Source organism: Malaya genurostris, chromosome 3 (assembly GCF_030247185.1).
Source record: "Malaya genurostris strain Urasoe2022 chromosome 3, Malgen_1.1, whole genome shotgun sequence".
Lineage (NCBI taxonomy): Eukaryota > Metazoa > Arthropoda > Insecta > Diptera > Culicidae > Malaya > Malaya genurostris.
The window spans coordinates 58,351,010-58,365,711 of NC_080572.1; the positions used below are offsets into that span (position 1 = coordinate 58,351,010).

The window sequence follows — 14,702 nt, forward strand, 5'->3', positions numbered from 1 at the left end:
GATCAAATGGCTGTGACTTTTGGTTCTGGAGGCATGATGGTATAAGTGACGTAACCGACAAAACGCGTTTAATTTAACCGCTCTTATATATTTATATATATATATATATATATATATATATATATATATATATATATATATATATATATATATATATATATATATATATATATATATATATATATATATATATATATATATATATATATATATATATATATATATATATATATATATATATATATATATATATATATATATATATATATATATATATATATATATATATATATATATATATATATATATATATATATATATATATATATATATATATATATATATATATATATATATATATATATATATATATATATATATAGATATATATATATAGGTGCCAATATTTTGTGATCACCTCTAATTTCGTAAAGCGCTAGTGCTCAAAAATTTAAGCACCTCGGAAAAAGTAAAATTTGCGTTAAATCGGACATGGGTAAGGGGTGCTGCCCAGCGGTTAAAGTTTGAAAATTTTCGATCTTAAAAAAGCACCATAGGGGGAAGTACATGAAATTTCCGAGATCGAAATTTTTTTTGATTCCAAAAATTTTAAAATTAAAAACATCGAGATTTAGTGTTATCTAAAAAAATTGTTTTTAAAAAAATCGACTTTCTGGAAATTTTGATATTTTTCTGAATCCCAGAAAGTTAAAAAAAAATTATTTTACGAGATGACACTAAATCTCGACGTTTCATGCAATTCTTAGTCTTTTGGTATCAAACATTTTGTGTGAAATTGTGCTTTTGTGAGCTACTCGATTCAATCTGAATTGATTGGTGTCAAAAATGAGCAAAAATTAGTGTCACAAATTATTTTATGATTTTATGTTTTTATGAAACTATTTTTAAGAAAGAGAAAGGCATTATCATACTACTAGGTGGATTAAGAAGGGTTTTTGGAAAAAAAAATTGCGTTCTTATGCAATGCCGTGCATACGCGTTACCATTTCCGCCACCCTGAGCGGCTGTACCGCAAAACTGGGTTTGTTAAGCGTACATCAAGCATGGTCTAAATCCTAGCCGCCTCACGACCGGTATCATAAAGGGTGATTTTTTAAGAGCTTGAGAACTTTTTTAAACAATAAAACGCATAAAATTTGCAAAATCTCATCGGTTCTTTATTTTAAACGTTAGATTGGTACATGACATTTACTTTTTGAAGATAATTTCATTTAAATGTTGACCGCGGCTGCGTCTTAGGTGGTCCATTCGGAAAATCCGCTTTTTTATCGACAAATTTTGTTCAGCGATGAGGCTCATTTCTGGTTGAATGGCTACGTAAATAAGCAAAATTGCCACATTTGGAGTGAAGAGCAACCAGAAGCCGTTCAAGAACTGCCCATGCATCCCGAAAAATGCACTGTTTGGTGTGGTTTGTACGCTGGTGGAATCATTGGACCGTATTTTTTCAAAGATGCTGTTGGACGCAACGTTACAGTGAATGGCGATCGCTATCGTTCGATGCTAACAAACTTTTTGTTGCCAAAAATGGAAGAACTGAACTTGGTAGACATGTGGTTTCAACAAGATGGCGCTACATGCCACACAGCTCGCGATTCTATGGCCATTTTGAGGGAAAACTTCGGAGAACAATTCATCTCAAGAAATGGACCGGTAAGTTGGCCACCAAGATCATGCGATTTGACGCCTTTAGACTATTTTTTGTGGGGCTACGTCAAGTCTAAAGTCTACAGAAATAAGCCAGTAACTATTCCAGCTTTGGAAGACAACATTTCCGAAGAAATTCGGGCTATTCCGGCCGAAATGCTCGAAAAAGTTGCCCAAAATTGGACTTTCCGAATGGACCACCTAAGACGCAGCCGCGGTCAACATTTAAATGAAATTATCTTCAAAAAGTAAATGTCATGTACCAATCTAACGTTTAAAATAAAGAACCGATGAGATTTTGCAAATTTTATGCGTTTTATTGTTTAAAAAAGTTCTCAAGCTCTTAAAAAATCACCCTTTATATCCAAACATCTCTGTTCATCAGACACAAAATTTGCATAAGAACGCAGGTTCGAGTCTTGTCTCTAAGCATATCTAATTCTAAAAAAATATATTTTCTGTGAGTTTCTCGTTCATTTGGCTTCTTCAATATATGTTTCCACTCAGTCATTGCATAAACTGAACTTAGTTATGGCGCCTTTACGTAAAATGATTTTATCGCAATTATCAACTGCCTGTATAGAATCGGATCGCGAAACAAGAATAAGCGAGCGTTTGTTGCTTCAGAGAGGATCCCCACAGCAGCGTGCTAACCTTTGATTCTCAGAAATGTCATCGAGAGAAATTCGCTCTCACATGTCGGGTTTTTGTTGTTGCGATGATATCCGTCTCTCTTTGATGGAACCGATTCAATCGTGTGAAGAGTTGCTGGTGAGCGTCTTTGATACGATAAAAGCCATCCTTGACTGTATTATTGTTTTGGTATTGGAAGTACCTCAATTTGCTATTACTGTGCTTATGAGGGTGACAAGTTTAAGTATTCTGTTTAGATATTTAAGCTATTAATTCAACCTCGCAAATATCACTTCAAGGCATGCATTACTTTTTATCTTCTGATTTGAAAGTTGGCAATTCATCAGCATACGCGAAATCAGTCTACAGTTTACTCACTTGTAAGTGGGCAGTGCACGTTTTACAATTTTGTGGACTCGACTAAAGTATACGTCTCTTATGATTTGTTTATACAAACTAGGAGCTCAATTTTTATTATAAGATGATGTATTCGGCATTTATTAGATCTCAATGAAAGACAAATCGGTTAATGACTTATGCCATAACTTACGATACCAGAACTTTACCATCTTCAAAGTGATCCACATCATTTTAGTATAACAAGCTTTCTACAAACTACATACGTTCATCACCTTATTTCCTATTAACCATCATTCGCAATGTAAAGATAATGGGAGCTTTTTTTCTGGTGATAATTGTCGATTGATTCTTTCAAAGCTTTGTGTAGTCTCAAATATGTGTTACGTTCTTGATATTTATAAAAGTGAGGAATTTAAAAATTTTCAAAATTATTCCAATAATCACCAACATATTATTTTCTATTTCATAGTTATCTCTAGTCAAGCTCGCAACCGATGTCAACACCAAAGAGTGGAAGCTACACGACATTCGCCGATATTGTCATCCCACGCTGTCACCTTTCTGGGATTGCCTAAATACCACACTGCGGATGGTTCAGCGAGGTATCACCTGGCCCGGTCGATTGTGTTGCTCTTTCGGAATGTCACTGAAATGCCAGAATTCGTGTGCCGTTGGTTCAAACCAGAATGATTTGATGATTGGTTGCCGCCACAGCGATGAACAGACAATGTTTAGTTGCATTCAACGACAGGAGGATGGTGATCGATGTTGTGCAAGCGCCCGAACCTCAGAATGTTTACTGGCCTGTAAGGATATATTCCGAAGTCAACAAACACCTACCAAACAGCAGCGAGAGTTAGTACAAAGCACTTGCACTATCAATAACAGCAACATTCTGCAGTGCATCAGATCGTATATTGAGGTGACCGCGAATAGCAACCTGAGGCGCTGTAGGTGAGCCATTGGATGACGGTCGGTAATGGGTAATAATTCTACTTTTCCTAGATCTTCCATGTTGTGATCACACGTCAGATAATGGGTGCAAAAAAGCATGTCGAGACACGTTGATGGATGGCACCAGCACTGAAGAAGAAACTCTCGATATTCTGCAATCTGCAGGATGTGGGGTGCCTTTGCCGCATGATCCGTTGTGGAAGTGTTTCTTTTCATACGAACAGAAGAAGGCAGTTCCCGTAAACTCAAACGAGATATCCCGAATCAATCAGGTTGGCATGGATTCGGCCAAATTGCATTGTTGCCTGAAAGCAAATTCTTCCAGATGTCGCCGATTTTGTATTGCAACGTATTCCAACGAGTGGACCACTAATTTGGCGGAATTTGAATTCAGTTGTTTGTTGTCCACGGAAGAATATTATATGAAGCAATGTATCGAAGAGGGTAATTTTTTTCGGTTATAATTATGTATTTGATTAGCAGTACTAATATCAACATTTTGTAGTTGATGAACCGTGCGAGATTGGTTGCGATGGATTGTCCTACTGCAGTAATTTCAACAATCGTCCAACGGAGTTATTTCGAAGCTGCAGAGCACAATCGGATAACGCTGCTCGGAGTGATGTTGAACAGTGGCGGGAACAGCAATACATTAGTCTTCCAGGGGTCAACTTACCAATTCGGAACGTGAGTGATTGTTCAGTTGAAATATGGAAATCAATCGCGTGTCTTCTGCAAGTGAAACCATGCACTCGTAGTTACCATACGAACCGTATTTGTCAAGACGAATGCTACGAGATACTGGGACGATGTGTTGACTGGAATCGGATGACAGCAAAACATTCTGTGGCTTCATTGTGTGAGATGTTTTCACCGGAGGATAATAGTGATTCCGAGTGTGTTTCACTGAAACGCTTCCAGGAACCGAGTGAAGCTCCACATAGAAATACGGATGTGGCTTTGGTGTCACCATGTAAGGGTAACCCCTGCAATGAAACTCAAGTATGTACCATCAATCGTGATGGAAACTATGGTTACACGTGTGTTAACGGTTGTGCTTTGGGTGAAGCATCATCCTATTTAGTACCAGAAGGAACTTTTGTACGGATTCCTGTTTCAGACACTACGAAAGGCTGTTTGAAAGTTTGTCGATGCGGTTTGTACGGAAGAATTGAAAAATGCCAACCATTACCTTGCATAAGTTATGATTCGTGTGTGTTGGCGGGGAAGAGATTTCTGCATTTATCCTTTTTCTATGTGGAATGTAACATCTGCAGTTGTTTTGCTGGAGAAATTACCTGTACGAAAAAACAGTGTCGTATGCAGGGAATCACTTCCAACAAATCGTTCACTAGTCTACCATGCAACTGTCCTGCGCACTATGTTCCCGTTTGCAGTCGAAACGGAAACACATATCCGTCGGCATGTATTGCCAAATGTTCCGGAGTTCAAGATGGAGATATTATATTCGGACCATGTCGTGCGCGGGATCCCTGCGAGGGAGTGAACTGCGGACCATTGGCAGTATGCATTCCGGACAGAAATATTTGTCTGTCGAGTATGCACAAACCGTGCCCTCAGCATCGATGCGGTAAGAATGAAGCATTTTGTAACTATTTTTCAGTATTCACGAGTAGCATATTTGCTTAATGCTCTTGATATTCTACATCAGTTCAATACTAAATTTATAAATTTATGAATTCAGAATAAATGTTCGAATTCACACGACATGTAAATTGTGCTGTGAATAACATTACTTAAATCGGACCTCAGATTGCAAATCATCATTGTAGTAGAATTTATTGAATCGAAGTTGTTGTAGTGATTTAAACATTATTCTGGATTCTTATAAATTTGACTTAATAATAATAGACGTACGTGATAGACTCTAGACTCAATCGCATTTCAAAAATACTCGGTTTGTACGAGTTTAAAAAATATCAATGAACCGGACGTCGCCATCTTGAATTTTAAATCGAAGCATGTTTGAAAAATAGTCAGTTGTAATGAAATTTAAAAATATGTCAATGAACCGATTGTCGTCATCTTGGATTTTTAAACTACTTCGAACATCAATTTATAGAATCTACTCGTCAGAATCATTCTGTTTACATTGCACAGTGATCCGGATCCACTATTTAGGAGGAGAAAAACAGTTGTGGCTTTGCATTATACTTTAGAGCTATGATGTCTTCAGAACAAATAATCAGTGACAGATAAGCCATATTTTAATGCATATAATATTATTTTCCGTGTGTGTTGAGATAGAGGACTGCATCTTTCGGCAAAATTGTAGAAAAATTTATATCAAGCAACTTTGCCGAATACACTATTGTAGTATTTCTAACGGTTTAAGTATTACAGCTATTTTAATAGATCAAATTAGGGTGTTTCTAAAAAAATCAGATTTTTTGCTCTAGCTTTCTTATTTTTCACTTCTCGTTTTTAGTGTCTTTGAATATATTTTAGAGTTTATTGAAACCAATTTTTTGATGAATAGCGCATTCATTTAGCGTTTTCTGAACCGAAGTTATGAGCAAAACTAGTTAAAAAACAGGTCATTTTGAACTGCAATATCTAACATTGGAGCAAATTAAAAAAATATCTGTTTCTTTCATTCGATAGAAAATATTTTCAAGCATGTTTATAAAAAAAATCACGAAGGAGATATTTTTTTAAATTTTTTAAATGGTGTTCAAACATTGATTTTTTTCATTGAAAAATGCTTTTTCATGTAAGACATTTATTAGCTATATATATTTAAATAAGGTATTGCTGTCTTCCAGCGTGTTTGCTTCCTATTTGTATGTACAGTAAGGAAGCGCAAGAGAGTCGAAATAAATCAATTCGCAAGTATAGGCAGTTCCATCCGCAGAAATTCAATCGTTTAGTGAATCTAGAGGATGTATTCAAACGATTGCTTTTAACGTCTGATCCTGTAATAGCATTATCGAATAGAGTAACAACCAACGTGAGTGTACTCCATCTTCCCGATTATGCAGCTGAATTAGTTTTAACACATTTTTCAATGAAAAAACCCAATGTTTGAACACAATTTAAAAAATTTAAAAAATATCTCCTTCATGATTTTTTTTATAAACATGCTCGAAAGTATTATCTATTAAATGAAAGAAACAAATTTGTTTTTCATTTGCTCCAATGTTAGATACAGCAGTTTAAAAATGACCTGTTTTTGAACTAGTTTTGCTCATAACTTCGGTTCAGAAAACGCTAGATGAATGCGCTAGTCATCAAAAAATTGGTTTCAATAAACTCTAATAGATATTCAAAGTTACCAAAAACGGGAAGTGAAAAAGAGGAAAGCTAGAGCAAAAAATCTGAATTTTAGGGACACCCTAAGTTGCTCTATTAAAATAGTTGTAACACTAAAACCGTGAGAGATACTACAATAGTGTATTCGGCAAAGTTGCTTGATATAAGTTTTCCTACAATTTTGTCGAAAAATGCAGTCCTCTATCTCAACACATACGGAAAATAATTTTTGCATCACCCTAATAATAAGAACCACCCTAATACTATATGCATTAAAATATGGCTTATCTGTCACTGACTATTTGTTCTGAAGACATCATAGCTCTAAAGTATAAGGCTAAGCCACAAATGTTTTTGTCCTCCTAAATAGTGGATCCGGGCCACTGTGCATTGTTTGTTGTAATCAGTGCGGTAAAACATCATTTCAATCGAATAATATTAGATGAAAATTTAATTTTTGGTCGTTGACTGTCAGCATACCAATTCTCATTCATTTTACTTTTGTTGCCGAAGCTCCTAGAATTCATCGTCAATTGAATAACCGCGCCTAGTCACTTGAAGTTTTGCTTCCTCAGTTTATAGTGCCAAGTAGCCTACATGTTTCATTGTCTTCCTTGTCTTCACTGTGAATAGTGAACAAGTGCAATAGGCCTAAACATCAACTCGATAAAACAAAATTCTCTCCAACCATAATGATAAATAGAGGGTGGCGGTTCTCATTTGAGTTTTCAATTATCACCAGCAAGTTAAAATCGATAACTTTGACTGTTTGAAATGCATTGAGATGTGTTTCGAAATAATAAAAATAAAAACTGAAAGAGGGGACAATTAATTCACGTTTATTTTGTAATTGATATTCCAGTTATATTGACTCGCTTACCTTTCATCCACTATCTTGAACCAATTCGAATGTTTACATAAACCACACTTGAAGGTCACTCTCTCATTGAATTGTAAGAAATATTTTGTTACTTCAAGAGATAAACTGACGGTGGTTAAACTGAGCATCGGTAGAAAGAGAAACGAATGAAGAACGGGATGATGCCCCTTCGCTGCGACAGCGAAGATAGTGTGTTAGAATGTGAAGTTTACTGTAGCAGAGTGATCGCCAGTGTGTGCACACATTCGATTTCAATTGAATTGAATGAAGTTTTACAGCACTGGTTGTAATGAAATTTCGTGTAAATATCACATTATTTTAAGTTTTTCACAAAATAAGAAGGTTCTTCCAGTCCATTTGATTATAATATAAATTACAAAATTTTACTACGTCCATACGGAAAAGCATCTAGGACCATCTGAGCATATTCTGAGACTATGGAAATCCGCAAGATATATTCCAAAATCTTAGAATTACTTGGAATATTGTCCTTAGGGACTACAGTGTGCAACAGCAAGAACTACAACGGCTAGTAATGGTCTATTTTTGACCGCTGTTCTTATTGACATTGCTGCTTTGTCTGTGTTTAGATGTTCCAGGTATGTTCTCAGTAGTCGTTCAACTTCAGTGAAAACTGGTCTTAAGATTTATATAACCAAACAGCAGTTTATGTATAGCTTTTCAATGCTGTTCATAGTGGTGGAGCTACACACTGCTTACTTGTCTAATTTGATCAGTTCTAGACATGTTCTCGGTTATCCAAGAAATTCAGTGAAAACAAGTCCTGAAATCTACACGAGCAATCAGTAGCTTACGTATAATTTGTCAATGCTGTTCATAGTTATGGAGCTACATACTGCCTACTTGTTTATTCTGTTTTAGGACTTGTCTATTCATCTAGGGATTTCAGTGAATCACGAGTATCACTTCGTTATGTTGGTACATCTTAAGGCCTGAACTCCAGGTAGTTTTTGGAGAGCCTAGAACGTTCACGCTGGTAGATTTCAAGGTCTCTACTGAAAACGGTTTTTGGGTGAAGCAGTACTTCCCAGGGCCGCTTTTACAGAGAGACAGCGGGGGAACGTGGTCTTAAGGAATACTTGGCGGGACTTAGCGAACCAAAAAAGGTCATTCAGTCTGTTTGGGGCACCCTAATAAATCATGCCCCCGAGCCCATTTAAAGCTTGCTTCAGATAGAATTGGCACAAGGACAATTGCCTGTATTTCAGTTATTTATTATTGAATTCAAAATCTTTTTTTATACAAATGTAGCGTTTTCTTCATACTTTATGAAAAAATACGGATAAAATTATTCGTCACGGTTTCGAAGGAATTCTCGAATTTTTCCTGTAACACGGCTCATTAGGCGGCGCACACCTTTTTCGTCCATCGTTTTAGCTACACAGATAAAAATATTTTGTGAATTTACATCTATTTTCATGCACATATTTGGAGCAGGTAATTAAACATAAAATTACTTCACAATTCTGTACGTTTCAATACAATTTAATCGCAAAATAAGCGTTAATTGAAAGATACAGTTATATTCATTGAAAATTCAATGCAATTCAATTTAGTTTTGCATCGATGAAGGTTTTCAATCAAAATTTCGATTCAACCCATGTTTATTCCATGTTACTATTGATTTACATCTCGTGTAAATTTCATTATTTCTTTCTGTGTATCTTATTCCACCAGATCATCATCTGATTGATGTCTTTGACAACCTTTCCCTTTGCCTTGACTCTCCTCTTCATGATTGCCCAGTACTTCTCAATAGGGCGGAACTGGGGGCAGTTGGGTGGATTGAGGTTTTTCGGAACAAACTGGACTCCTTTCTCTGCATATCATTTTTGAACGACTTTGCTGTAATGACAGCTTGCCAAATCTGGCCAAAACATTACGGGATGGTCGTGGGATCGAATGAACGGCAAAATTCGTTTTTGGAGACTCTCTTTTAGGTATAGATCCGATGTCATTGTCTTATTTGTAACGAAAACTTTCTTTTTTTTGCCACAGCTGCAAATGCCCTTTCAAATCATAAATTTTCTTGCAAATTTGTTGGCAAAAACAAATTTAAATTTGGCTGGAACATCCCCCCGATCTGTTGCCAAGTAAATTATTTGACCTGGGATTTGCCCGAAGTCAGCCTTGACATAGGCTTCATCGTCCATCAGAAGACACCCGTTGAACTTGATCAGCACCTGGTCATATAGTTTCCGAGCACGAATTTTGACCACTTTTATAGTTCGATTTGGCTGTTTGCTAGCTCGATACGGCTTGTTCCATCCCGGAGTCGAGTTCTCCTCACGGTACTATGGGCAGCATCGAATTTTCTCGTCAAATCACAGTCCGACAGATTAGGATTCCTCTTAATCGTCTTCAAAATCTTACCACGCAGTTTCCGGTCAACAGTTCCACTCCGAGGATTGGCTTGAGGCTTCCGAATCGTCGTCAATGTTTCCTTGTAATACGCGCCATACGGTATTTCTGGGAAATTTCAGCTGTTTAGCTGGTCTAGATGCAGACCACAATGGATTTCCCAAATAACTGTGCACAATTTTTTCCCTTCTCTCGACTTCCATGTTGATTGTTTACAAAGTACAGCCGATTTGCGGAATGTCAAAAATCATACGTGAAGCTGACAAAATTCCCGACATGTGGGCGCCAAGAACTTTCAAATCCGTCCACCAGGAGTGCCACAATATGAGCAAAAGTTTGGTCCCATTCTAAATAAAGCAAGCTTTATCCGTAAGAGTGGGACTGGTACTCCCTTTTAATTCATCAAAATGATCCTGTCTGTACCACGAGTATGGCGTACTAACAAGGAGCTCGCTAAATGTCATCGGTTACGTTGGTAGATCTCAAGGCCTATGTTCTAAGGAGGTTTTGGATGAGCAAGAAGTTCCACAGATCTTATCACAGTATGTCAATTTGCTGTGTATAGTATGACGTGTACATAACGTACTCAAATATAATGCAAAAGTCATCAGTTCCGCGTTTGTATACTGATTTCTTTTAAATAAATTTAAATTTAAATTAAATTTAAATTAATTTTAAATAAAGGGCGTGAAAACAGTTGCGTAAATTAAGGTTTTAGTGTATATCAACCACAATTTGGAAAACCCGAAAACTTTTTGGACAAAATTATAATTTTCACTCTATGGAAAATCTAATACCGTTTTCGTTTATTGATCAGAGCAGCCCGATAGCTGACCCAGAGTCGCCCAAACAACTTTTGATATGTTTGTTTAAGCAACCTGGAGTCGCTCTAGATCGGACTCCAATCGCGTAGTTTCGCACTGGAAATTTTCTCGGGTCGCACCACGCATACATGCGAGTTTGTTTATTCTTTCTTTTTGTCGTGAATACGACTTACTTTACTATGGTGTGCCTTTTCAAAATTTACCCTCTGAGAGAGTGATAAGTTTTTGATCGTGAATATCTCTTGTTGTATCTAACGAATCAAGATAATTTTTGCTACATGCCATCGGGAATATGATTACAATTTTATGATAAAATTTTCAGTTGTGTGACATTATCTCAAATAATTCAAAATTAAACTTTTCTGAAATGTGTGGTATAAACGAGTATCAAAGAGGATAATTCATAAGGCGCGTTTGCCTTTCTCGCATTTCGAAAGCTCATAGCTCAATGATCTGTGAAAGGATTTATATAATCTAACTACCAATAGAATCGAAATTTTTCAACTTAAGCGAGTATAGAAAAAGCATTGAAGTATTTCAATAGTACACTATTGAAAAACCTGTCTCATTTGACCCATGTCAACACTAGCCAATCAGAACGCGTTCTGAGGAAGAGAACAAAATATCTGCTGCTGTACAACAAATCGTTCGAGAAAATGTTCCGAACAGTGTTTGATATCGTAATGAGTTCCACAATTTGGTCCTTCTGAAAGGCAGGAATGAATCCCGTACAGCATCCTAATAGTTTCTTTCAATGAAATGTAAATCCGAAATGAAATAATCGAAATTAAAATTCTATATGCTGCTATTTTTATAACCGTTAGGACCGCCCATTAGTGAAAAAGCTACAGACGAAATCACGTAAAAAGAAACCTCTTTACAAAAATTGGATCAGTTTGGATTCTATCGCTACTGCGAGCAGATGTATTTTGTGTCGTTTGCAAAGCTAGTTTCGCTTCCGACAAGAGCGATTACGTCACAGCTGCCAGTTGTTTGCATTGGTGAAAAAACAACGAAAAGTGGGCAACGGTGGAGAGCATCACACAAAATCAGCCGTTCTAATGGCTCTAAAAGTTTTCTAAAGAACTATTAGGATTTGTTGTTCGCAAATCGAAGGTAAATATCCTGCAAATCTGGAACAGTTTGGTTAGATTTGTGCACTTTCGCTGTGTGAACTTCACAGTAATCGAGATCAAGTGAAGCCTTCTTTGTTTTTGCGAAAAATGTGGAAAAGGGGAATGCTTGCATAATTCATACAATTGATCAACTAATTGATATTCGGAAGTGTTAAGGAACATGTCAGTAGTTTCTTAGTGGCACCTCCTCGAAAATCAATATAATCAATTTGTCTTTCTTATACTAGGGAGGTTCCTAATTGTTTAGAAACCGAGTCGGAAACAGCACTTTTCTGAACAGTTCTGATTTCTAAAGACTGTTCCCGTGGTTTGGTCGATTCTTTTTAGTTGCTGTGGTGCTCTAGTTTTTATAACAAGAAATTGTTGGTAGCGAATTTATGCGAATGTTTAGTTTACTCAGTGGAGAAAATTTCGTTAGAATCCACGCAACATATGATCCGAAACTACGAGAGATGGTTAGGATAATAACATAGGATTATCTCCGGCCATGATCAGGCGTTAAAGTTCTACTCGGCGTATAGTACAGCTCGGCAAATTTGTTTGCGATTTGCGAGAACGATTTTAGTCACCGCGTCTTCAAACATTACAGTTTTGCTGAAACAAAACCGTGTTAGAAAACTACGGTCATGTTACAATCGGTCTTTCAAGCGGAATTTGTTCGCAAATTGATGATTTTGCAAGGCACGTGCAGTTATGGAAAGAGAACAAATCATCATTGGATCGTCTATGAATCGATCACTTCACAAGGAGGAGTGCGAAATTTATCCTATGTTAACAACTGTTGAGTACTTTTTACCATACCTTATTTATCTACACCAAAACCTAAATTCTGGATCAGGATTCAGAAACTGGAACTGAATTTCAGCACTAAGTTCGGAATCTAGGACAGGCTCAGAATTGAGTTGCAAAATTCAGGTTGGGAATCCAAAACAAGAATTAAAATCATGAAATTCATTTTAGACTTCTGGAACTGAACTCAATTTCAAAATGCAAAAAAATGGTTACGAATTTGGTTCTTGAACTCAATTCTGAAGTTGATTTCTGAACTTGAATGAAGAAACTGAAATCAGTTCCAAATTCTAGTTCCCATTTCTGAACTAATCCAGAGTGCAGTAGGTTTGTATTCTGAACGTGAATTCTTGAAATTCAGGAATTAAGTCATGAGACTGAATTCAGGAATTGAATTCTGGTTCCGAAGTCCAAAACTCAGGGTCGGTTAATCCTGCTCCCGGGTTCATTGATATGTAAAAGTGGCGCTGCTGTTTATTTAAATTAACGCTTAGTTTTACTTTAAAAGTGTACGGTAAAATAAAGAACAGTGAAGTAACTTTACATTTAATTTCCTGCTCCAAATTTGTGCATGCGTATAGATGTAAATTTACGAAATGCTTTTATCTGTGCAGTTAAAAATTATGGAATGAATCTTGAGTCCCTCAAATTATTTGGTAATGAGAAATACATTTTGATACCAAAATTCAGTGTTTATTCGAAATGTCGAAAAATTAATACATTTTTGTTCAGTTTTACATCGATAAGGGTTTTCAATTATATTTTTGATTCAAGTTATGTTTTTTTTCCATACTAGCTATGTCGTGTAAATTAAGTATTTTTAATAAGTAAAAGAATAAAAAATTAAACAGTAGATATGAAATGTTACGGAAAAATATTCTCCTTTGTGTGAAACTGTATATACTGTCAAAAATAACTAATAATTAATAACAATCTTTTCTTTTCTTTTCACAGTCAGCTTAGCATCTGCCAATTGTTCCGTGATCACCTCGATTCGCGATACCAAGTTAAATTTCTATCCGACAATTTGTGATCTCGCCAAATCGAATGGTATCTATGCGTATCAAGAAAAATACTTCAAGCATTGCGAGGTCTCCCGCAAACGGACCCAAGTCTGTGGTGTCAACGGAATAACATACCGAAGTGAGTGCGAATCCTGGAGTGATTTTTCCACAGTTGACTATAATGGACCCTGCCAAGAGGTGGGAGTGATAGGCCCACAACTGGGTGCGAAATGTTCCTCAATCAAATGTCCAAAGCGTAAATCGTTCGAGTGTAACTGGGTGATTCCACCTGGTGCTTGTTGTCCCGTTTGCGGTACGGCCATCAGGATTGTTTATTCCCGAAAACAGATCGATCGAGCACTGTACGCACTAAAAGGAAAGAATACGGAAAATTTAACGTTAAAGGCCATTTTGAGATCTCTCGAGCGCCTACTGCAAACCGTGGAATGCCGCTTGAGTGGGCAGCTTACATTTGAGAATGACATTTTCGTGATCGTCGAAAATCTTAGCAGCCGACCGAACTATTTGCAAGTAGAAATCTGTACTCGTGAGGCAGAAAAGCTGGTTACTTTGATTAGAACGCAAAGTCACAGAATTACCAGTGAATTGAACTTAAGTGCGCTAACCGTGGCCAACTTAGTTCGATTGAACGGTGATAGTTCTACAAGCCGAAGTGATTTCAATTTCTGGTTCGGTTTGTCACTTGTGTCATTCATTTTGTACATGTATTTTATTGATAGGTGACCTTCTTCATTTTAAAATTCAAAGATGATTCATGACGAAGTCTGTGATATTCGCA

The 14,702-nt window shown here is 36.5% G+C and overlaps 1 protein-coding gene across 3 annotated transcripts in view; it reads left to right on the top strand.

Annotated features, from left to right (window-relative positions):
* The window catches only part of LOC131433643 (reversion-inducing cysteine-rich protein with Kazal motifs), a 62,514-nt gene extending 47,831 nt beyond the window's left edge, over window positions 1–14,683 (top strand). For all 3 annotated transcript variants that reach the window (XM_058600132.1, XM_058600130.1, XM_058600131.1), the window contains exons 4-7: window positions 3,131–3,611; window positions 3,667–4,059; window positions 4,121–5,206; window positions 13,854–14,683. In XM_058600132.1, the coding sequence (XP_058456115.1) occupies window positions 3,131–3,611; window positions 3,667–4,059; window positions 4,121–5,206; window positions 13,854–14,647 (2,754 nt within the window). In that variant the 3' untranslated portion in view covers window positions 14,648–14,683. The remainder of the gene's footprint in view (window positions 1–3,130; window positions 3,612–3,666; window positions 4,060–4,120; window positions 5,207–13,853) is intronic.
* Window positions 14,684–14,702: the final 19 nt, after the last annotated feature.